Consider the following 25,267-nt stretch of genomic DNA (forward strand, 5'->3'; position numbering starts at 1 on the left):
GTACTAGTCATTTTTTCCTCCTCTGCTGTGTTACATAGCTCATAATCATGTGCTAATTAAGTTGATGTATGTTAAGGCTATTGCAATGAAGAGAAAATTATATCAAAGATGTGTTTGATATTTTCCTCTGACATATTCTAGCATTTTGAAAGGAAGGAGTGGCTGAGAGCTGACTAACTGTACAAGGCAACCAACCAACAAACAAACAGAACTTGCCATTGTATTGCAATTGCTGGCATGAATTCCACATTCCATAGTGAATCCTGGATATGGCCATGTGGGATTATCCGGGTCAGGGCACAAACTGGTCTGGATGCCAAGGAAGCAAAGTACATAATCGCACTTGTTTTGTACAGAAAGGAGCAGACATTGCAAGTCAGGGCAAGAGTAAGGAGATAAATGTTCTCAATGCTGCCTTGTCAGTATAATCTCATTTGTAATAATTTGAAATGAAAAGTCCATCCTGTTGATGTTCTCCTGTTATCATCAGGTTCTTCCCTTTCTTCTTTGCTCAGATTTTCCCTTCAAATGTGAAAAAGTAAACAATTACTGCCTTACTCCCTCAGTTACTAGTCTTAAGTAACAACTTCTGGAGGACAGAAGGAACATCAGCAGCCCCATTCTTTATGTATAGTGATTCCTCGTTGCTTCTTCTGGCAACATGTAAACTCCTCCCAAATCACAACCTCCCTCCAGTAGTCCTCACTATAACATATCCTTTCCCTCTGTCACTTATAATTTTGGCATCTGAATTTCAGCAGTCAGTCGGCAGAGCAGACTATCAGGGCTAATACTCCACACAGCTAATTCAGCTCAAAGAAACACTGTTTTTATGCAAAACTGAGAATTTATTGTCACTATAAAGTGTCAGCAATCCAAAAATAATAGTTCTAGGTACAATACTAACTCATCTAGTCAAAATTATTCAACTACTCCATCTCACTCCCAATCACGTAAGCTGATGAGAAGAAAGGAAACATATCCAGGATCTACCCCTTTTCCTGGTGCTATGCTAATCCTTCCAATGCACCTGTGGATCCTAAGCTTGGTGTGGGAGCTGTGTTACAGTGAGCTCTCAACAGTTTCAAGCTCTTTGGTGTGGGAGCTGTGTTACAGTGAGCTCTCAACAGTTTCAAGCTCTTCCCTGTCAGGAGTTGGATGGTAAAAATCAGTGGATTCCTCCTGCATTTGCTTCATCAGCGTAGTTGGTTTAATTGCACTGGGGGCAGCCTGCATCTTGTAAATCTTCATATGGCAATTCCCATGCACCCCCCATCTTAAGCTTTTCTTTGTTTGAACAAAAGCCAAGTATTGATTCTTCTTTTAGACTTTGTTATTTTAAACTGCTTTTCAGCATTTGTTAGTTTTCCTTTAAAATCTCCTGTTTTCTATGGGTCCAGACCTTACCATCCATTATTCTAACTCATCTTTCCCTGCTTCAGGATGGTAAAAGAAAGGCTGCCATCCTTTCAGTCCATCCCCTCTATTTCCCTATATTACTGGTTTGGTCGTCATATTAATAGAATCATAGAATCACAGACTGGGCTGGGTTAGAAGGGACCCCAAGGATCACAAAGCTCCAACCCCCTGCCACAGGCAGGGCCACCAACCCCCAGGCCTGGATCTACACAAGGTTGCCCAGGGCCCCATCCAACCTGGCCTTGAACACCCCCAGGGATGGGGCACCCACCCCCTCTCTGGGCAGTCCGTTCCAGACCCTCACCACTCTCTCTGTAAAGAGCTTCCCCCTAATATCTCATCTAACCCTTCCCTCCTTCAGTTTCACTCCATCCCCCTTGTCCTGCCAGAGCCTGCCCTTTGAAAAAGATTCCTTGGTACTTAGTGATCCCTCACCATCCAGGTCACTTATGTCTTTTAAAGCACATTACAGACAAATCCCAGTAGGGACATAAGGAGTTTTAATGTATTTTTGGTGATCTCCACTCACCTTGGCTGTTAAGAATGAATTGCAGGAGAATCAAAGAGCGACTCTTATCTCCCCTCAGATTTCCAGTGATCCTTGATAGCTGAGGAAGCTGGGGCACAGCTGGATAAGGAGAAATGAAGGTGGAATTAGTGAGGGTACAACAAGGAAAAGCAGCGTAGCCAGGTCTGGTTTTACTTAGTTAATTGTTTTCCTGCAAAGCTTGTCTCTGTTAATGCCTACAGTCGCAGCTGGATACAGGATGCTAGTTAGTCTATCACAGCAGATGGTTTTCCCTTTCAGTCATCTTTACAAAGACATCATTCTTGCCTCTGTGAGACACGCTGAGATGCTGAGTAGGGCAAGTGTAGGAGAGCCAACCACTCTTGACAACCGACAGCTTGTAGCAGGACATGAAAAACTTCATTGCTCAGAGCCTGGATGATCTGAGCAGCCGCTGTGATGTCTTGGGCTGAATTATCTACTGAGAGGAAAAGAAAGAGAGCTGCAGATTTTGTATCAGGAAAAGCTCTGAGGTAATTCCAAGGAATGCTGTATCATTTGTCCGGGAAAATATGTTAATAAGGTGTTAACGTCCCTCAAAGCTTCTGATCCTGCTGAAATCAGAGGAGCCATATGAGGGGAACATGACTACAGTTTATCAGGCTCAGTGATACTCTTGGCTATTGTTATGAGCCCTTAAAACAAGTTTCCAAAGGTTTAACATGTATTGTACAGGAAAGAGAAAACTAACCAGTGCCTCCTGTATTCATGATGGAAAGTCCAATTGCAAATAGCACCTTAATATAGGACAATTATTCTTTTGTGCAACAATAGTCAGAAAAAACAAATTTTTAAAAAATATGGAACTGTACTAACTGTAATGGTTAAATTTTAAAAGCTAGGAGATTTTCTTAATGACTTTTACAGTTATGCCTGTGAGATAGTGAGTGGTCAATATGTAAAACTTCTGATCTTTGCTGAGATGAGGACAGAACCTTTTCTTTCCCAGGTCACAGTGCCACCAATGTCTATAAGCAGGGATGCCTTACTCAGTGCATTAGCTGTGGCATTGCTACAGGGAAGGAAACAAAAGGTGTTCCAGCCAGCATGTTGCAGGCAGAGAATTCCGAGCTAGAAACCGGTGATGTAGTGATCCGGTGATGTTCAGAACCAGAAGGGATGCGATCTGGTGGCTCTTTGTTTCTATGGTTACATTCAACTGGAATTGCTGTAACTAGGTCAGATTGGAAGGTGTGAACGAAAACAAAGAAATAGGGAATCCATAAGGAGAGTTCAGGAGTGATGGGAAAGCAAGATGGGACCCGAATGTGGAGCCAGGCATTTTAATGTACATGTATGAAATCCCACACCCATGGATCTGTCTGTTTTAGCATCATTCACTCTTCTATCGTTACTCAGTGGCTTATTGTATAAAGAATCAGCCACAGACCACCAGCAAGCAGGTGTGTCCTGTGATATACCTGCAGTGACACCTCTCCTCCCTCTGGCTGCATATCCAGGGGGCAGGAGCCAAATGTACCCATAGGGACAGAGGAGGCTGTGGCAGCTAGGAGGGAGATGGGACAGATGGAAGAGATGTGCTGGAAAAGGGGAAACAAATCCAAGGGCAGAGATGAGGCATTCTCAGCCCAGAAATGAGGAGGAACAGGTTGCAGAAAGTGGTCTAAAGAGAAGCAACTTGGGTGTGAACTGCATGGCAGAGCCTACACATTGTTCCTGTGTTGGTGCCTTGGGTCCTTGGCTTTTCCTGCTTTCTCCAAATCCGGTATTTGCGCCGCGTTACCTTTTCCCAGGCTGTGTCTCTCTATCTGGCATTCAGCACTTGGTATTTTGATCCCTTTCCCCTGTTTCTTTGCCTCCTCAGGGCAGGACCTGGCACTTGCTGACTCCTGGGGCAGCCTGCTGGTCTTTCTCGCCCCTCCAGCACATCACCCGCCCCGCAGTTCGGCACAGTCAGAAAATCTCGGGAACGGTTGGACTTGATGATCTTAAAGATCCTTCCCAACCTTGTGACTCAGTGGAGGCGCGTTTATCCCCTTTCCCTGCCACCGGCGTCCTTCGGGAACGCGCCTTGGAACTGGCTGCGTGTGGACCAAGCCGGGACAGGGTCTAGAGGGTGCCCCCAGGCACGTTCAAACTAATTTTGTCCCGAACACGGGGGGTTCGGCCCACAGCGTGTCACTGCCCGGCGGACGAAGATGCCAGGGAGCTGCCTGTTGCAGGGGCCCGGGGGTTCCTCTTCCTCCGTGATTTTCCATGCTTGCAGCCGGGCTGCCGCCAGCTCTGGGCGCGGCGGTCCCGGGGAGCACCGGGGGGCACGGCGCGGCCGCCCCGGCCCCCCTCACAGCGCGGAACCCAGCGGGGCTGCCGCCGCTTCGAGCGCGCCACGGAGGCCACCGCGCGTCCCCCCAAGGGGCGGGCACAAGGCGCCCCGGGGCCAATGGGCGTGGGGGGGTAATGGAAAGGCGGGGCCTGAGCGAGCGGCCAACCAATGGGAGGCCGGCTAGCCTCCAGCTTTCAAATGGAGGTTGGGAAGGAGCGTGAGGGGGGTGGATTGGGGCGGTGTTGGTGGGGAGGGTCCGGCTGGGGGGGTTGAGCTGAGCCGGGGTCGAACCGAGCCCAGCCCAACTGAGCTCGGCTCAACCCAGCTCAGCCATGGCGGGCTCCGAGAGCGGCCGGGAGCTGCGGCGCTTCACCTGGGCGGAGATCGGGCAGCGCACCGGCCGGGGGTCGCCGCCGCAGGAGCGCTGGCTGGTGATCGAGAGGAAGGTGTACGACATCAGCAGCTTCTGCCGGAGGCACCCGGGGGGCTCCCGGGTCATCAGTCACTACGCCGGGCAGGACGCCACGGTAACCCGGGGAGGGACGGGAGGAGGATGCTCGGGGCAGGGGCAGGAGTGGTCCAGGCAGCGCGAGGTGGGGTGGCGAGCGGGGCGGGGGTCGCGCCGAGGGGAGGGTCGCGGGGCGGGGAGAGGCTGGGCTGTCTTACGTGCTCGGTGTGAGCCCGTACGCGCACCCAAGGGCTTCCTGCGTCGCGGGTGACCCGTTTTAACGGGGCAACGTTCCCGACGGAATAACTAAAGCGCAAGCGGGGGGTCTGCCACCGGGCGTAAATCTGGGGGGAAGCCCGAATCATTTGCACGTGGGACATAAGAGTCCTCTTGGTTTACACACGCCTAGCCACAGGTCAGACCTGAGCAGATACCCCAAGTATGCACAGCGACGCTGCTGTGTGCACAGGTAAAGTAGCTGTAAGCAAACATACGAACGCAGTCAGTGTCTCCTAACTCTAAAAACCCACTATAGCCTTTCCAAGAGATGGCACGAGTGGAAAATATTACTGGAAGTCATATTTTGGTCCTTAAAAAAGCCCCATAAATCGTTCACATCTGAATGCTGGTGATTATTGCAAAGTAATTGCAGTTCAAATTGGCAGCAGGGTGGGGGTTAATTTTTTTCAGTGTATTCCCTTCCTTTACCTGCTTATGTCTCTTACATGTCTCCAAATACAAGTATTTAGACCCAAGGGCAGGTATGGGATGGTGAAACTACTTCCAGAGTGGTTTCGATGGGTGATACCTCAGTCCAGTTTTATCCCCAGCCACAAAGGCTGGAACTTGCGCTGTGGTGCTTTCCCTCACTTCATCAGACTCGTGTAATGTAAAGCTGAAGGTAACACGTGAGTTCACACGTACTTCACGCGGTCAGGCTGCACACACGCGTTTTGGCAGCTCTGTTGTGGTAAGAAATGGGTAGTCACAGTGGCCAGCGTGTAGGGGCTGAACACAGATGCTCCCGTTGCAACCAGCTCTGTTCTTTAGATGTTATCATCCGTGTCGCTGCTGGATACAACCAGACTGCTGACGGCTCAGGAACCTGAGCCAAGTAAATTCCAATTTTTTTCTAATGGCTTTGTCCCGGAAAGAATCAGGCTCCCCAAACCCAGAAAAACTAGGAAGTAAAGGAACAGTTTTAGTTTGCCCAGTGCTGCGAGAGCGCTCGGATTTCCGGAAGGTGCAATCAGAGGTCTTTTAACCTCCAGTCAGGATTGTTCTGCCAGGTTTTACAGCCTCCACGGAAAGGATTGGTCTAAATGTGTGGTACCATCCTCCTCTGATCTGACCATATACTCCTCCCCATGTTTTTCCGCTTCCAACGAGAAAATGCAAATGTACGTTCTCCTCCTCTCTTCCCCTCCTTTATTCACATCAGCCTGAGCAGAGAGGATGCTACCTCTGGAGTACAATAGGGTTCACCCAGAGCTGGCAACCTCAGCTGGATTTTTAACCCCTTTCTTGACTAGAGATCTTTCAAAAGGATAATTTATTTTAAAAACATGCAACAATGAGCTAATAATTACAGTTCTGAGCAGTCTGTGGTGCAAGAAGCTTCCAAACTGATGTGCAGTGGGCAAATACTGTCTCAGAAGAGAAAAAACATCCTTAGGCTGAGGGAGAACATAAAGTATACAGTTTATTTGGACCGAGGGAGAGAAATATGCAAAGGGAAGTAAAGGGGTATCTTTGTTAGTGATAACAATCCCTAGTGATTTTCTTATCTGGCTGCCTGGTTATCATGGATATTGACATTCTCATTTAAATGGGAATTGTCATTTAAATGAGAAAATGAATGATTTCCCTAATGGGCATCTTTTGAATGGTAAAGAGAGGAAAAGAAGGTCTTTTCACGGGACCCTTGGGAATATGTGAAGGGGAACCAGATGGGGAACAGGAGACAGGTAGCAAGAAACCAAAACTATGCTAGGAAGATGTGGCAGGCTGGGGATTGGGGATTGCTAAGGAAGCATGTTTGGAGCAGCATGAGGCTTTTGAGAGATTGGTGTGGGTCATCAGAAGGTGCTATCACCTCTCTGTGTCCTCCTTGTCCCAGTATTTTTCCCATTTCGGCTAGCTGTTTGAACTAACATCTTGCCCTTTTCCCTTGTCAGACTTTCACTTCAGGATATAGGGCCTGAGGAAAAAATAAGATAGAAACTAAAGATAAAATAAAGATAGAAAGTATGTGGTTGAGATGATGTGTCTTGAGATTCAGCAAGGTATGAAATTACCAGATTCAGAAGTAAGAGGGGAGTGAACCCATATTTCTTGGTGACCTGCACTTCAATGCATCCAGATAGAAAATGATCCAGAGAATTCATACAATCATGTATGCTGTGAAGAAAGCAGTAAGATTTGTGGCAGTAGGATCTGGCAGAGCTAGCTCCATAAGTTGGGTTGCTTTCTTCTGACTCCAGGATATAATGAAATTAATTCCTTTTGCTGCTACCTGAATTATAGTTTTTACTGTCCTGTTCAAATGTCTGTATTTCAGGACCCCTTCATAGCATTTCATCTTGACAAGGCACTAGTAAGAAAGTACATGGCCCCACTGTTAATTGGGGAACTGGCACCAGATCAACCCAGCTTTGAGCCCAGCAAGAACGTAAGTATTTTTAAATTTTGATTTTTAGGTTGAAATTGTGCTATTTAATGTCTCTGCTAAAGGAAGAATTGCCCAGATGTGAAAGTTATAGTATCTCCTAGAATCACTGAATTGGTTTTAAGCTTTGTGTCATTATGAGAAGCCTCAGTGAAGAAGGTGGACCCTCAGCTTTTCCCCATTGTAGCTTCTTTAGAGGGGAAACTGAGCTCCAGTTTGAGTTCCTTGAGGCATTTTGAGACTCTTCGGTCTCCCCACAGAAAAAGCTGGTAGAAGATTTCCGTGAACTCCGTGCAACCGTTGAGAAGATGGGGCTTCTCAAGCCCAACCACACCTTTTTCATCCTGTATCTCTGTCATATCTTGATGTTGGATGTTGCAGCTTGGCTCACCATCTGGTATTTTGGAGCATCCACAGTGCCTTTCCTCTTCTCCGCGGTGCTTCTAGGCACTGTCCAGGTAAGCAGCTAGGCAAAAAGAATCCCCAGAAATACCACACCCCCCAACCCTTTGAAACATCGGTTCTCACTGCCGTAAGCACAGGAGGAATCTTTGTGGACTTCCCAAAATTCACCCTCTCCCTGGGTTCCACTGAAGGGGCAGAACTGCAGGGCCACAACATGTGTCTTTGAGATAGAGCCGTCTTTGCCCGGCTTTTTTCCTTCGCGCAGTCCCTGAAAGCACTCCTTATTCCCAGCCTTCTCCATACAATGAAAACCACGCTGGGCTTCTGAGGTCCCTTGTGCCAGAACTCTAAGGCCCTGTGCAGGGGCCAAGCCACCGTGTTTCCATGGGAACTCGCAGTTAGAGAAGAGAGCAGCTCTCAAATCCCCAGCTATTCCTCCTGCGGCCAGCTGATCCCCTTGGAATTACAAGTACTCTGAGGAGGCAGCCTCAAGTTGCTTCTTAAAGGAGACTTTGTTGCCGATTTCAGTGCAGTTTTGTAAGAGAATAAATGCTGTTTCTGAGCTCCCTGACTTTTTTTTTTTTTTCCCCTTCTCATTTTTTTCCTTCCTGAAAACAACTCTCTGGGACTAAAAGTCCTTAGGAAAAGTCCAGACTGCACTGATATATGGCTAAAGATGAAGTGTTTGGATTCTTAGTAGCAGAAGTGCTCTTGCCATCTAGGGATGTGTTGTGAGGAGGGTGGGAATGGGAGAAGAGAAACCCCTTTTCAGATGCAGAGCCTCCTGACTCTTCTTTTTTCCCCAGCACCACCCTTTCTTTTTTCCTTCATTTTTTTTTTTCCCCCTTAATCCAGGCCCAGGCTGGTTGGCTCCAGCATGATTTTGGACACCTTTCAGTCTTCAGCAAGTCCAGATGGAACCACTGGGTGCACAAATTCGTGATCGGCCATCTGAAGGTGGGCATTCAGTGCTGAGTGGGACTGCTGGGGCCTCGCCCAGGATGCTCTGCAGTAAAATCCAGTCTCAGTATAAGAAGAAAGCAAATGCAAGGAGCTACTGGGGAGGGAGGACTAAGGGCAGAAGATGCACCTTCTTTACAGCACTCTCTTCTCATCCCTTCCTGCAGGGAGCACCAGCCAGCTGGTGGAATCACCTCCACTTCCAACACCACGCTAAACCAAACTGCTTCCGAAAGGACCCCGATGTTAACATGCACCCCTTATTTTTTGCTTTGGGAAAAACACTCTCTGTAGAGGTGAGACCTGGTGAAAGCTGTGAGGTTGCAGCATTAGGATTCAAATTTGGAAAGCTGCAGAGAGCTTGGAGACTTGTGACCAGTTGGTTTGGTCAATGAGCTGTCTCGGTAATATGGAAATTTGGAGAAGGTGCAGCTCAGCATTAATGGCCTTTGAAATTCAAGAAGAAAAAAGATCCTGATGCACCACTAGCTTCCATATACTTAATGCTGCAATAGGGTTGGTTTTTTATGGTTTTGCCCTAAGATGGGTTGAAATTTTCCAGATTTATCCTGGAGGTTTAAAAAAATTCCACCTAAACTGCCTCTGTGAAATGAGAAGTACATCCAGAAAGTGGTTTGCGTTGATCTGCTAGTTTATACAGTGCTGCTTTGCCTTCCACTAGTCCCCAGTATTCCATAGTAACACTTAAATACTTCTGAGGTCTTTTACATTCTTAGAATTTCAATAGAAGTTTTTTTTTTCTATGTTTTAAAATAAGACTGAAGTATTGGTGACAACTATGAGTTCATATTTGTCTGATGAGAGACTTGTGGTTGTGTGAGTGTAAGGCTGCAAATTGTTCCCTTTACCAAGGTCAGCTCTGGCTAACTGTAGTGGTTTGGGAAATGAAGCAGCAGATGACAAGCAAGGACTATCTGGAACATTTACATTTACTGATCAAGGAAGCTATTTAGTGTTCTCAGTTGACAGTGGGTCCCATCTCGAGTCTAATTCTAGTTCTGTTACAACTGTGAAGTTAACTGAATGGCTTTAGCACATGCTGGTCCTTTAAGCAAAAAAAGTTATATAAATTCATAATGTCATCTGGCTTAAATGCACTGGAATTAAGGGAGGGCTGTTATTTGGAATTGGTTTGGACATGTACAGGGATATAATGGAGATCCTCAGGGAAGTCAGTGACGTGATCAGTTACGTTTATACAATGAACACTGAAATATTAGCAGTCTCAGAGGGAGGATAATTTAGTCACTCCTGTTCCTGTGGACACAGTTTGACATCCAGATGCACATTTCTCTGTTTTGGACACCAATTGCAAGTGGATGGGAATCTACAAGCTGTCATCTTTAATAACAGTGTCGTAGGGTTATTTCCTGAAGCTCTGTCTTGGTGGCAAACTGTTCTTACTGCCTTATGTGGTTTTCAGTGTGTTAGACAACTGTGCCCTCTGTAGGGAAAGAGCTTCCAGTGCACGCTGGGTTTTGTGGTGCAAGGGACTACCCAGCCTCTTCTGCATCCAGGGCAGGGGTGGAAACTCATCATAGCACTCATAGACTGAATTTCCAGGGGATGATGAAGCCAATGGCATGGTGGATGCTGGCATGGTTTGATGGGGCATCTCTTTCAAAGGTTAGGAGATAGCTAAGTATGGATTACTTTGAATGTGGATGCAGAGATATCTTTAGCTGTCTTCACGGCCTGAGTAATTTGCTTATTTTAACAGCTTGGTGTACAAAAGAAGAAATTCATGCCTTATAACCACCAGCACAAGTACTTCTTCATCAGTGAGTAACCCTACCCTTTTGCAGTTCTATGGACAGCATTGACTGAACCCCTTCCTTTTCCAGTCTGTCTCACTGGGGTAAGAGAGCACAGTTAATGTCTCTGCAATCTATTTCTCCACTCCAGTTGGACCTCCAGCTCTGGTGCCTCTTTACTTCCAGTGGTACATATTCTACTTTGCGGTGCAGCGGAAACAGTGGGTGGTAAGTCATCTCTGCACTGTCAATGGTGACTTCTCCTTTTACAGACATGTTTAAGTGCAAGAAATTGCTGGAATGACCGCTGATCTGTGTATCTCTGCAGCAAGGGCTGTGTGTATGTGATCTGGGAAATAACATTGGCTGGGGTTGAGGAGTGAAGGGTTCCTTCTACACAGCCCCTCTTTGTAACATATCCATTCACATTTGGGTAGCAGAAGGTGTTCCCTGATGTTCTGGCTTGGTCCAAGGTGTGTGAGTGTCTGGAATCATTCCTCCTTCTGCAGAGTTGATGTTCATACAGAACTTCTCCTTCATGAGAGTCTAGTTTAAGGTAGAAGTGGTCATTCTAGCCACTCTTTTCTGTTTTTCCCAAGCTAATACAGTAAAAATTTACAGCCACAGAAAAAGGGGGAAAGTAGCAGGAGGAGGAAGATTCAGTGCACCTCCATTTTGCACAGTGGTACATTAAAAATCAAGTAGCTTTTAGGGGGCCTAAAACTGAATCCAGACAGTTCAGTGTGAAGTGGAATAGGGGATGTGTAGTAGACTTTTGGAGTTGTTAGGAGTTTGCAAGAAATGTGAAGAGGGACAAAACCGGATGAGGTGGAGGTAAACCAGAGCTCTTCATGCTTTTCATTGGCTATGTTTTTGATTTTCTTACTGCTTGCTTTCTCTTTAGATCTAGAGGAAAATGTGATGTGTTAGAACATGTCCTCTCTGGGGTTTGCCCTGTGCTGGGCTCATAAGAACCAGATAATTCCCGAGCTCAGGAATGGCTGGGGAGAGTCTGTCTGTCAGATTGTTTTGTGATGGGGACAGGGAGGAAAACTGTATCAGTGGAAGATGTTCTGGTAGGTGCCACATAGAGTGGACAGTAAATTCAGAAGCCAGTGATTCATGCTCATAATGAAATTTTATCTGTTCCCTGTACTACAGGACCTGGTCTGGATGCTGAGCTTCTACATCCGATTCTTTCTCACCTACTTCCCCTTACTGGGGGTGAAGGGTATCCTGGGGCTTCATCTGTTAGTCAGGTATTATTCAACTTAGAATTCCTCCATTTTCTCCACACAGTTTCTATAGATCCTTTGTGTCAGCTTTTCTTCAGACTCCTGATTCTTTCCCATCAGCTCCCTATTCTTCTTTCTCCTTGTGCCTTTCAGTGAGGCAGAGGTTGTAGCCTGTGAGGCATGTGTCTTGAGAAGGCAGAAGGTGTGTAGGAGATGTTTGGGGTTCCTGGTGTTTATTTTATCAGGCAACGACTAGCTTGTATGCATACAAGTATTTTATAGTGACTCAAAGGCTGAGTGAGCTGGGACTGTTCAGTCTAGAGAAAAGAAGACTAAGGGGGGACCTAATTAATATTTATAAATATCTTAAGTATGGGATGCAGGGGAAATGGCCAGCCCCTTTTCAGTGGTCTGTGGGGATAGGACAAGGGGCAATGGCTGCAAGTTGGAGCACAGGAAGTTCCGCACCAACATGTGGAAGAACTTTTTCACAGTGAGGGTGACAGAGCACTGGGACAGGCTGCCCAGGGAGGTGGTGGAGTCTCCTTCTCTGGAGATATTCCCTATATTTCTATGATTCTGTGAGGTGTGACATCAGTAATGGCTTTGTGTGTGTCTGTGTGCATAGGTTTATAGAGAGTAACTGGTTCGTCTGGGTTACACAAATGAATCACATCCCAATGCACATCGATTATGACAAGAATGAGGACTGGTTCTCTACCCAGGTAAGATCTTCTTTCCAGACACCTCTGACTTTGAAGGTGAGAATTTATAGTTCTGAGTACATAACGCCCAAGAGAGCTGGTTGCAGAAGTGATGGGAACTGAGAGAGGAAAACATAAGCAGCTTGTCCTTGCTCTGTGAAATGAGTGATTGGTGCAAAGAAAGAAGGTGCAGAAGTAGGATGGAGGCTTCAAATGCATCAAGGACAATAGAGATGCTACAGTGCTCTTCAGATAGAGCTTTCTGTGCATGAAAGATGCAGATCTCTTATGTGCTCTGTCTTCTTTTAGTTCTGAAACCATTACACATTTTTTTAAGTGAAGGAGGTGAAAACCATGGTTGTTATAGCCTATCTCACTGGGGAAAACAAGTCTGTTCTCCTAAATTATGTCCCTTACAATTGTATCTCACAGCATGGCCATCTTGTGACTAGAGAGCTCTTGGAGTTGCTGTATTCGGCCAGAAGGCACATGATGATAAGGAACTTGCACCTGTTTAATATTGTGTTTAGCACATGTAAGAGGAAAGGGGCATTCCTAAAACAACACTTAAATGTTACTGTTTTTCTTGCAGCTCCAGGCAACCTGTAATGTTCATCAGTCCTTATTCAATGACTGGTTTAGTGGACATCTGAACTTCCAAATCGAGCACCAGTGAGTTGAAGCATAGGTTGGGGATGAGAGGGAATTTCAAGGAGCAGTAGTTATACTAGGACTTAAGAGTCTACAAGGTCCCTGTCTCTCTAATGCAGGAACAATAGATAGCATGGGTAAATTTTGTGTTCTTTATATGGGGATGGAATGGGAACTCCAAGTGATGGATCAGAAAATTTCTGGAGCACTGGTGAGCACCAATACCCCTTTGGATATGCATAGCATGGCACAGGAGTGAGAATTACCTGTTTCAGTAGAGATTGTTACTGAAGTGACAATGAGAGTGACTACAAAGAGCAGTAATGGCTGTGGGCACAAGGGGAGGTTGAGGCACTCCAGGGCTCAGGCATAGAGGAGGGGCGGGCAGGAATTCTGCAGGGTGATCATGGATGCCACTGAATCACCCTGTTCTTTTTCCACACACAGCCTTTTTCCTACAATGCCTCGACACAACTACTGGAAGGTGGCCCCTTTGGTGAAGTCCCTGTGTGCCAAGCATGGTATTGAGTACCAGTGCAAGCCATTGCTCACCGCCTTTGCGGACATAGTGCAGTATGTATCAACCCACTGCCTTCCCTGAGTGAAAGGTTTTCCAGTATTATGGAGTGGGCAAGTGAGGGATATGGGAAGGGGGAGGGGCAGCCAACTTGGATCACAGAAAATCTATGAAGAGCTGTAGATAGCATAGATGACAGGGAAGAGGATTGGAAAACTTTGTTCATGGTGCTGGTTATAGTAGCAGCAGGCAGAAGGCGTCAGTAGGAATGACCTAATGGAGAATTCCTTTTCCTCAACTCTGAAGAGTTAAGAGGCCAGTAGGATGCCAGGCAAAGATGTGTTTTCATAAAAATGAGTTTGAACTGTCATTCATTCTTTATTTTTTCTTCCTTTCTTCCCCTCCTTGCCCCCCAGATATTTTTTTATTTCATTGAAAAGCCATGTGGCTCCCTTCTGCCATTGCTTTCATTCTAATTAAGTTGCTTACTTTAGCCTTCTGGTCTTTGTCTGATGTAGCTGTAGTCTACATTGCCTTGCTGCTGAAGATGTCCTTTGGACTAAATGACCTTCAAAGGTCCCTTCTAACCCAAACTGTGCTATGATATCCTTTGCTTAATCTATAGAGAGGAATTCTGCCCAGAAGGTCCTGTTGTCTGGATGCTGTATGTCATTACCTTGTTTCTAAGGAAATGTGTTTTTTCTCTTGGCAGCTCCTTGAAAGATTCAGGGGAGCTCTGGCTTGATGCCTATCTACATAAATAAGCAGCAGTGGATCCTTATGCAGTTGTTCCCCACCCTTGTTGCCTCCTGTGGTGGTCACCATGAAGATACTGCGTAGAGAGTGAGATGGCTAAGCCAGAGGTGGGGAGGTGTCACAGCCTAATTCCATGGATGAATGTGATTAATATGATTTTTTTTTTTTAAAAAAAAAAGATGTGTTCTTAATTCTTCTTGTGTTTCTTTCATTCCTCTTCTCTGGTGCTGAGTTACAGGGAAAAGCTGAATGGAGGATGTTATGTTCCACCAAGCTGGAGGCTTGGGAGCAGATTCCTTTTTGACTGCTGCTAACTTGGTTTGCTGAGTATATAGAGGGGAGGCTCTTACCTAACATAAGCTTTTGTGAGGTGGCTCTCATTCTAAATGTAGTAAGAAATTTGAGACTGTTTGAGATCGAAGAACACAAGATTTATTAAATGTGGCAGCAATAAGGAGTTGTGTAGGTACAGTATTTTCAAATACCTATATGTAATTAACAAACTGCCCAAACCAAGGGGCGGTGGGGAGCTTCTGAGAGCCCTAACCAATTTGTATGTGGGTGAGGTGCAGAAGATGCAGACAGCGGTTCTGTAGGAAATAAGCATGAGGAAAAAGATCTAATTAGAGCCCTAACTGAGGTAGAGAGACAGGAGACTGGAGGATATTCCCCAGGCATGTAGATATGAGAGCTCGGCATGCCTTATTATGTGGGAATGCTGCTCTCCGCATCTCTTCTGTAGTAAAGGCCTCTGGGTTATTTAAGCATTTCTAACCTCCCACTGGAGTCTCTGCAAGTGATTTCCCCAGTGATGTACTTCTGAGAGGTATTGAACACATTGCAGAAAGTCAGAAGAGACAGAAATACAGGATGTCCATACCTGGGTTCCCTACAGGGGTGGCTAAGGAAGCAAAACGGTGATTGGGTTGTGGTCACCTGAAGCTTCACTCTTTTTTGTGTAATTTTTTTTTTTAAGTGGAGAGAGCTCATAACTTCTAGCCCATGGAGCTGGAGGTGTTCCTCTGTAAGCTGCAGACAAATGAAATGAAGTTGTAAAAACGTTAGGGGTTGAGGTACTGTTTAAACATGTTCAACTCTTCAATCAGCAGAAGTCAGCAAGCTGCTTACCCATTGGCAAGCATCAGCCAATACATTGCTGGTCTTTGTTGGATGAGGTGCCTTCAAAACACACCCCAAGAGGGCATGTGCTGTATGATTTATTTGATTTATAGCCTTGCTGCATTTCCTAATGTCTTTTCATTCACTACACTTATGGATGCCAAACTAGGATATAGCACTCATGAAGATGGTGCCATCAACCTCTTACCTCAGTAGCAGGCAGTGGTGTCTCCAGCAGGATGGGTTGATGTTGAGGAAGATACGGCGTTTTTTCTGATTTACATTCAAAAGGAGAATGGCTTGTGAGGCAATGAAAAGTGCATCTTCCCAGGCCAAGAGTGTTGTTAAGTGCAGAATTGTAATGGAAAAAAGAAAAATAATTAAATTGTTGATACCTGTTGATAAAGAACAAAAAGAAAATGGGCCTTAGCTACTCTTTTGCATTGTTTGTTTTTTTTTTCCTGTTCTGTTTCTCTCCCTCTTATTAGTTGAACTGTTGATGGATGAAAATCTAATAATAAAATTCCTTATCTTACAAATCATTGCTGTTACCAGAGTAAAATATGTCTGTGCAAGGGTCCACGCTCTTTAAAACACGGAACAAATGCCTGTCCACTGTTGTGGAGAGAGTACTGTCATGAACCTCAGCATTTGTATTTTGGGGGAAGGGAATCGGCATGTGTGAAATATGCAGCATAAACAATTAACTCAAATTAATCCTACCAAAACAAAGCCACGCACAAGTTCTTCCTACAGAATGAGGAAGAAAGGTTTGAAAATAAAGCCTGCTCCTGGTCTGTTTCTGTAGTGCAGTGAACCTTTAATTGGGACATGAAAGTTGGTTTCAACAGGCAAGGAAATCACTCTTCTTCATCTAGCCATGGAGGTACTACTTCCAAGGTGTTTTAAAAGAAGACAGCCAGGCTTCAGCTCAGTTCGTGAAGCTTTGAAAGTACTTCCCAGCCAGACTGTGATGAGTTAGGCAAGTAGAAGAAACTCTGCTTGTAGCAGAAGTGGGCTATAAGCGTTCAGCTATATTGAGGTGCTTGGTGTTTCCCAGCAAGTCTGTTTTGGTTTTTATTAATGCTGAGTCAAAACATTAATTATCTGGCTGTTAATTTTGAAAATATAAATACATTTAAGCATCCTCCAGGGCTATGATGTTAAGAGGTTTGAAGAGAATAATGTGTCTAAGTTTCACCTTAGTGCCTGACACCATAGATACTCTTGTCTTTTTTTCTCCACCACAGTAGAGAGGAAACAGCCACAATACAGTACCAATTGCCTGATTAGCCAGGAAAAAATAATATGTGCTGAACTGAGTCACAGTCCTAAAGTTTAAGACCAAAAAGTGAACAGAATCAACATGACCAGATCAGCTTCTGTTGAGTTTACTGGAAGTTCTCCAGGTCTTTGACAGCTCAGTAGGAGAAATAAGCTGTATGTCAACTTCTTCAATTTCTGTGAGTGTTCTTGGCTGCTTAGAAGCCGTAGTAGCAGATTACTCTGAGGCTTCTAATATTGAACTTTTATAACAATACTCTAATGCAAGTCCAAAACCCCTTTCACAATCTCTGAACATGTATTGGGATGACACCATTGGACCTAAATTTACCGTTTAGTGAAAGTCCTTTGACTTCACAGTTCAGCCTTAAAACATGGATCTTCAATATTGTGAAACAGCCACAGGATGGCAGTCAGGCATCAGGAGGGAAGGACACAACTTCACTGGCAACTGAAGCATGGATGTTCAATGGCTCCTGTCTTGTTGCTACCTACTTTTCTGTTCGCTTAAAGGAATTAAATAGGAAATTAATGCACAGTTCAAGGCAGCTTTTAACTGCTGTGACACTGGAACTCCTCACACAAACCAAAGCATTGTACCCCCTTCTTACCCTGTAGAATTGGCAAGCCTGTTAAAACAACCTTTGTCTGTAAGGGGGAATGGCTTGTGGGCTTTTTGTGTCTTTATTTTAGTTCAGCCTAAATACTAGGAAATGAAAGGTGTATTAAATATCCATTACAGCTTTAACAAACATAAAACTTAATTCTCTGAAGAGGTGTCCAGTGGATCTGATCACGAAGTAGGGGAAAGTAATTAACCTTCTGCTGTCAGTAACTGTTCAAAGCCAAGTGACTGCTAAGATGGTAGTTCCGAATTTCTGTACGTTGCATTCACACGTCCTGTACGTAGCAAGTTCTTTTTCTGACATGGTTGTGCCAGGTTAGGCAATCAAGTATTTGAATTGCATGCTGTTAGGAGAGATTTAATGACTAGGATAATTGTTAAAATAACCCAGTGCTGCAGCAAAGCTTATTTAGGGATGAAGACAGAGCATTTACACCCAAGGTGAAGCTTGCTAGTCTTCAGGCTCTCCATAGGATTTGGATGTTGGGAGAAGATATGGTCCTGAAAGACCATAGGAGAAAGAATTCATCAGGCATTTGTGGTCTTAACCACCACAGCCTGAAGTTCCCAAGGCTTTGAAGATCATCCAGTTAAGTGAAGTATCATTGGACAAGGAGGTGTCTCCTGCCCAGAAGAAATGAGTTTTTCCAAATCAGGGAGAAACCTTTTCAGCATTGGGATAGCTGGAATTACAAGAACATTAAGGTAATGTTAAAGCATTTAACGGTGATGGGGTAAACCGGAAGAGGAAAGTGCTGTAGTTTCCCCTTCCCAACACCCACTCCTTTAGACTTTTAAACATAACAAATGTTCTGGATTTGCAATCCTTGCCCAACACGTGCATTTGTTTGCTTCCATTATCCTGAATTCCTGAAGAGGTAGAGTGTGGTATTTGTAAAAAATCCTTAATCTTTAGAAAAGGAGAAATGACAACTGTAGGTCCATACAGGATAGTTAATGGATGCAGCTGAGCCACTCAAACCCAGGATGATTTGTTCCTTCCCAATAAAGGTTCTTTTATAAGGAATATAAAAAGATTTCTTAACAGATCAGGTGAAGAAGACTAATGTACTGATGCAACACCACCCATGGGTGTGGAGAGATGGTTGTGTTGCAGTAGAAGAGAGTTCGTTGGCCTGAATGCGGTTTCTGTGTGATTTACATCTGCTACAGAGACTATATTAAAGTGTTGAGAAAATGGCAAGGAATTTCTACAAGGAAAGTTTTGAAACAGCAATAAAAACTAATGCACGGATGAGTGGTTATATGAAAGGCTGATTATGAGGGTGTCATTTACACAGTTGTTTGCTTCTGTGAAAAGCATAGTTTTGTAGAGTCAGAGGATCAAGTGACACAAGATTTGTTCAGGAAAATTAGCTTTAAAAATACCTCAAATTAAAAAATAACATTTAACAATCCAATTTTAGTCACTGGAATTCTTGTTTAGGGACAAGAGAGTCTTTACAATATCAGTTTTATGTGTGTCTGATACCTCCACTAGATGTTCTAGGAATACTGTGGACACGTAGTCATGGTGAAAATTGCCTTTCCATTTTGGTTGCTGGAGGCTTCGTTTCACAGGTTCTGTAATACAGCAGTAGCAAATTATGATCTTCCACCAGAGATAAAAGAGCTGACAGGTAAGTAAGTATCAGAGCTACATGTCCCAGCTTAGCTACGTCCGGATTGGTTGTTGATTTTATTTGAGAGCAAAATTTGAAAAATTAAAGAACCTCCTAGAGTAAGGACCTCAGCCTAGAGAAGAGAAGGCTGCAGGGGGACCTCATTGCAGCCTTCCAGTCCCTGAAGAGAGCAAAGAAATAGGAGGGGAATCAGTTTGTTAAAAGAGTAGACACTGGCAGGACAAGGGGGATGGATCAAAGCTAAAGGAGGGAAGGATTGGATTAGATACCAGGGAGATGTTCTTTCCAGAGAGAGTGGTGAGGGGCTGGAAAGGGCTGCCCAGAGATGGGATGGGTGCCCCATCCCTGGGGGTGTTCAAGGCCAGATTGGATGAGGCCCTGGGCAACCTTGTGTAGCTTCAGGCCTGGAGGTTGGTGGCCCTGCCTGTAGCAGGGGGTTGGAACTGTATGATCCTTGGGGTCCCTTCCAACCCAGATCAGTCTGTGATTTTATGACATGAGTGTGGAGGAGTCTTAGAGTGTTACACCTTTATGGGACTTAATGTCACTAGCATGTAGGGGGGAAATGAACTCAGAGCATTTTGGATTGATAAGGAACTATCATTGAGACAGAGTGCGGAGAGAAAAAGTCATACAAGTGCAAGTAGGAGTTGCTAAAGCGTCAAAGAAAATGAAACTTTGCAAAAGAAGTATAAGCAAGTAGCAAAAGCTTCTTCAGCCATATAAATGAAAAAATATGACTGACCTCCTTGTGGGTAGGACAAAATAGAGACGTTTAAGGTTGGTGCACAACTCTGAGTCAAAATGCATATGCTACCCTGCTAAGAATATGCACCCTAATGTGTGTCTGAGGAAGAAGGGTGCAAGAGGCAGATGATGAAAGGCAGGGAATTGAATTATTGTTTGAATAGTGCAGGAATCAAATAGAGGAGAATCCCTGCCTCATATGTTGCAGAAATTGGAAGGTGGCCCAAGACCCATAAAAAGGACAGAAGGAAGAAGGTGTTCTGTGTGTAAGCTGTGGAAACACTGTGGGTGTTTTAATCCTTGCTTATGCCATGTTGTACCTAATTGGTGTTGCATCAGCCACTCATTAAAGAAACCCAAAGAACACACCACCTTTCAAGCATGGTCACATTTTGTAGAGTCTTTTGTCAGTGGATGCAAAATTTTCAATAGCTGCAGCATTCAGAAATGGGTCTGTAATCAGTGGGTGCCCTGCACTGAGCACAGAAGAAGCTAAAAAAATGGGCTTGTTCAGCCTAGAGAAGAGAAGGCTGCAGGGAGACCTCATTGCAGCCTTCCTGTCCCTGAAGGGAGCAGAGAAACAGGAGGGGAATCAGCTTGTTAAAAGAGTAGACAATGGCAGGACAAGGGGGATGGATCGAAGTTAAAGGAGGGAAAGATTAGATATCAGGGGGATGTTCTTTCCAGAGAGAGTGGTGTGGGCCTGGAACAGGCTGCCCAGAGAGGGGGTGGGTGCCCCATCCCTGGGGGTGTTCAAGGCCAGGTTGGATGGGGCCCTGGGCAATCTTGTGTAGATTCAGGCCTGGAGGTTGGTGGCCCTGCCTATGGCAGGGGGTTGGACCTGTATGATCTTTGGGGGTCCCTTCCAACCCAGCCCAGTCTGTGATTCTATGAAAATGCAGAAAAAGCCAATCTGAAATATATGACACTAGAAAACCAAAATGGGCTTCTTATTGCTTGAATCATTGTGTGTCTTATTTCTCTCTTTGTAATAACATATAATGTAACCTGTGTGCTTGAGAGGGGCTTTTAAACAACAGTTAAATTTAGAATTTACAATTTTAGACCAGATGAATTTAGATCAGAAGAATCCCCGGGATTCTGCCACCCGTGAAGTTGGAGAATCCGAAGCATATGTTTTGTAGGAATTGTAGATTAAATGGGATACACAAAAGAGAACTGGTAAGTACATGGCGATTGTTGAGTTTAATATTGACCCTTTTTAGAAAGGATTTGGGTGTGTATTTACATATGATGTGTGTATGAGAAGGCCATATTGTAATAGCAAATCGCATCAGTTTAATTGCGCAGCATTGCAACATCTGTGTAGGGGGTTTAGTACCTTCTATAGAAGAAATTTATATCATATAGTTCAGTGTCTCAATGCAGCTTATTGTTCTGTGGGGATTTTTGTATGAGAGGGTTCACAGTGCTTATTACAGAATCTGATTTTACAGCTCATCATAGTTAACATGACATCCATCTGGGTTTTTTTTATTGTTTACCCATAAAATACAGCTCAAAGCTAGGAGTGAAAGCAAAGTTTGACACCACCCAACTGGTAGTATTTCATAGGTGTTTTCTCTCTTTTGCAAAAAGATATAAAGATTGCTTTCACAGTGGAACCCCCCCCTCCCATGTGTTAACTCACTACTGAAATCTGAACTAAGGAATGAAATAAAGTTAATACAGACTTTGAGCCAACTAAACCTCTGAAGGCAGTGAAGAGAGCCTCCACCACAATCTTGACTCAGTGCACTACAAAAAAACCCCCTTGGTTTTTCTTTTGTTTTCTCTTCCAATTTCTGAAAGCAGATGATGTTCCTGAAAATTAGCCCCATCTGAGATACAGGGTTGTGTCTCATTAATTTAGGATGTACTAAAAAAAGGAAAACCTGGTCCTTTTCTCCTCCTGACTGACATCCCATCTTTTGTTGTTCTTATCAAGCAAGTAGTTACTGTTGGGGTTTTTTTTCCAAAGCAAAATTTTTCAGTCTGCAAAAATTATTGTCTCTTGGAAAGACTGGGGAGATGTTTCAGACTGTAGCCTTGAACAGTTTGTGCGGGGGGGGGGGGGGGGGAATGTAACAATTTCAATTTCCTTGCTGTGTTTGGAAAGAGGGATGTCATAGTCACAGAATAGTCTTGAGTGAGGGTCCATGAAACCCATGAAGGAACATTGTCTCTGTCTACACAAGTGGGAGGAGATGGATGCAGGTCAGCTCCCTGACAGAGGTCGGAGTGTCTTTAGTGCAGAGTGTCCACGAGCCCTTCACAAAGGCAAGGTGCTGTTTCACCATGGCTTCAGACTGGCCAGGGCAGGGCAGAGAGACTCAGGCCTGCCTACATAGCAAAGTGCAGTCCTTATTGTAGATGCTTACTCTCAAGGTGGCATTTTTCAAACTCCCTGTACTGTTGACATCTAACCTTGGAGACACGTACAACCAACCACATCTGATTTGATTTTGTTATATCTACATTCTGCTTCTGAGTGAGACCATACAGCTTATAACATAGATGTTCTTCATCCAGACTTGCCCAGTAGCCTCACTTGATAGGTGTTCTCACAGCACGTGTGATGGGCTCCATGTAAAATTTAGTTTCCCTAGAAAAGGTGGTCAGAAGAACCGTATGTGGCACCCTGTATGACAAAATTATGCACAACCTAGAGGATTACTCTGGAACAAGAGATTTTCTTAGAAATGAGGTGCTTCAGTGTATTTCAGTACCTAGGCTGCTCTGTGTTGTGTGACTTTATCTCCAATGAATTGTGTAAACTGCAAATATTGTCATGATATGGGATAAAAATCTTGATGCAATAACTGCCAGTTCAGCAGTCAAGCACTGGCTTTCTGGAAGTCTGGGAAACTATGTCAAGTGCCTGTGCAAAGAGAATTAGTCACAAAACCAGTGGTGTAGAGTAGCTCTGTGCACATGTACAGCTCCCAGATGCATATGACAAGGATTTTGGCAAGGGTGTGGGTAGTTGTTGCAGAACACTGAGTGTGGTGTAAATTCACTTTAGCTGATTTCTCAATAGTTTCCTTGGGTGAGCACGGCTGTGGCTTTCACTATCCATTTGGGCTTTTCCACGCAACACTGAAATTTGTTTGGTGACCTGGATAATACAGACAGAAATGCCTTCTGCTTTCCAAATGGGAAAAGGCTTGTTTGAGGCTTTTTAATCTAATGCAGTATCAGTGGGCAGTACAGGACCATCAGGATGGGATCCAATGACAAATCCATTCAGATACGAAATACTGTTAACATGCAGGACAATTATTTTAGAGCTCCCAAACTTAATTCATTGAAGTAGCAGCAGTGGTTTGGTGGATACTGGCACCCACAGTGTGGTAACAATGATTATTACTGACTGCGTGTGTTTAGGCAGAGATATTCCATCTTTGTTCACTCCAGCGTGTTCCTGGCTCTGTATTCTCCTACTCCTTGAAAACCAGACTCTAACCACGTATTTTTATCTACTTCTTTTCAGGTAGCTGCTACATTTACAAGCCTGATTATAAGACAGTTGGAAGTGTTTATTTTAGCCAGCTATGGAGTCACTTGAAATTTTTTGCATATATATAAAAAAACCTTGCAAAAACTATCACGTGTTTTATTACCACCACCTCAAGTGCTGAATAGGATTTAGGTAAGACCCTACACATATTCCATGCTAGAACATGAACATATCACTAGTGCAGACACTCTTAACTTTTATTTAAAGCAAGATAAAGCATTACAAAATCCAATGTGACAGCACAGTAAGAAATTATTCCTCCCATTCTTTTATCACTGCCTTCCAATGAATACCAATAGTCACATTTTGCTTTTACCTAGGGTGGTTCAGACGTTGCTACATGTCAGGAACTTTAAAAGGTTGTTTTGGGCTTGACTGATTAATTTGCAAGACGTTACATGATTTGAAGAATTAGAATTGCATAATTTACAGCTGCCAGCCAGAAAGACGGCTCAATCCATGCAGTGCTGATGGCAAGGTGGGTGTCTCTGCTATGTGAGATTTCAGCTGTCTCTACCTGGCTTTGGGCTACTGGTATTTCACTGGGAAACACAAGGAAGACAAAACCCAAAACACATTTGCCACTGTGTTTACAGTCTGAGACTTTGCTAAGAAAAGTAACTGTAAGCTGAGGAGATTCATCACCACTTATAGCACAAATATCTTGTAAACTGTGATCCCTTAAGGACAAACTCCTCAAAATGAAGTCATTCTATATAAATTAATTGGTACCTTTTTCCTGATGCAGAGCCCTATCCGATCATCTCTACTTTGACCATCTCTTGCCTAGGCTTCCTGCATGCCCTCTGTTTGGGAGACAAATCATTTCACCTCACCCTGCTGTGGTACCCTGATCTTTCTTATGTTTTCATCCTATGGCAAGTCTCCAACTTCAGCTGAGTGTTTTCAATCCTTCCCAGAACTGGGAGCTCACCACACCCACCAGTTTTCTTTGAATCACAACATGTGAATTGCTTGTGAAACTCACTGTCGCGACAGATAGCTGAGACCTAGAGCTGTTAGGCTTCAGGCAGGGACTGGGCATTGTTGTCAACAATTTTTGTGGTTATAAACAAAATAAATTTAGAAACATAAAAAGTTTGGGATAAGGAGGAAAATGCCTGATTCAGCATTTAACTCAGTATTGCATCATAAAGGGATAGGATGGAAACCTAAAGAGGACAGAAGATGATACCATATCAACCTACTGCTTGTTCCTTCTTCAAAAGGATCCAAAACTAGAAATTTTGGATTAGAAAAAATGTGCAAGATTAAGAGAATCCTAAATCTCAAGTAGGGCAATGTTTCATATATGTGGGCTTCTGCATCATCTGCAAAATTGATGTGACTTCACAGGAAACATGTCATTGCCTTCGCTTTGCTATTTATTACAGCTGAGAACTCTTACCTCTCTACTGCATAGCAGACCCTCTCTAACATGAGAGATACTTAGACTTTGCCTCTACAAGACTAATACTTAACTAAGGTTAATTATGTAAATAGTACTGTTAAACATGGTTTTAGAAACTGCTAATCTATAGCCAAACTCGGCGTTAACAGTTGTTATTGTTACTGTTATCAACCCCAAAATCTTTTAATGTCTTTTGATGACTTATGAGTTAATTAATTGAACAATGAGATGAATGAATGGCTGGAGTATACACAGGGGACTCAGAAAACAGCTGTATGCAAAGTGTGGTCAATGTGCAAATTAATTTGAGATAAATAACATTTTCTTAATGTGTTCTTTGATCTGGTTGTGTTTTGATCAACGATGCTTTTAGTTAAGCTACACACATGAGTTTAGTGTGCTAGGGTCAACACAGAAGACCAAGGGCAACCTGAAGTTTTTGGGTAGCAATGACACTGTTAAAAGATACCTTGTGGAGAGATTGCAGACCATGGAGCATTCTGCTGTTTTCGCTATGCCAGTGTACAA

The 25,267-nt window shown here is 44.1% G+C and overlaps 1 protein-coding gene across 1 annotated transcript; it reads left to right on the top strand.

Moving 5' to 3' along the window:
- Positions 1-4,603: 4,603 nt before the first annotated feature.
- On the top strand, positions 4,604-16,051 carry LOC311190724 (acyl-CoA (8-3)-desaturase-like; the record flags this gene model as incomplete). Its single annotated transcript, XM_084262738.1, has 12 exons — positions 4,604-4,798; positions 7,280-7,390; positions 7,648-7,845; positions 8,648-8,749; positions 8,920-9,048; positions 10,494-10,554; positions 10,679-10,755; positions 11,689-11,786; positions 12,391-12,487; positions 13,059-13,138; positions 13,565-13,690; positions 14,347-16,051. 12 exons carry the CDS (start codon positions 4,604-4,606, stop codon positions 14,396-14,398), a joined length of 1,326 nt encoding a protein of 441 aa, XP_084118864.1. The 3' UTR covers positions 14,399-16,051.
- Between the last annotated feature and the right edge of the window lie 9,216 nt (positions 16,052-25,267).

This window comes from Gallinula chloropus (genome assembly GCF_964237585.1).
Source record: "Gallinula chloropus genome assembly, chromosome: 4".
Lineage (NCBI taxonomy): Eukaryota > Metazoa > Chordata > Aves > Gruiformes > Rallidae > Gallinula > Gallinula chloropus.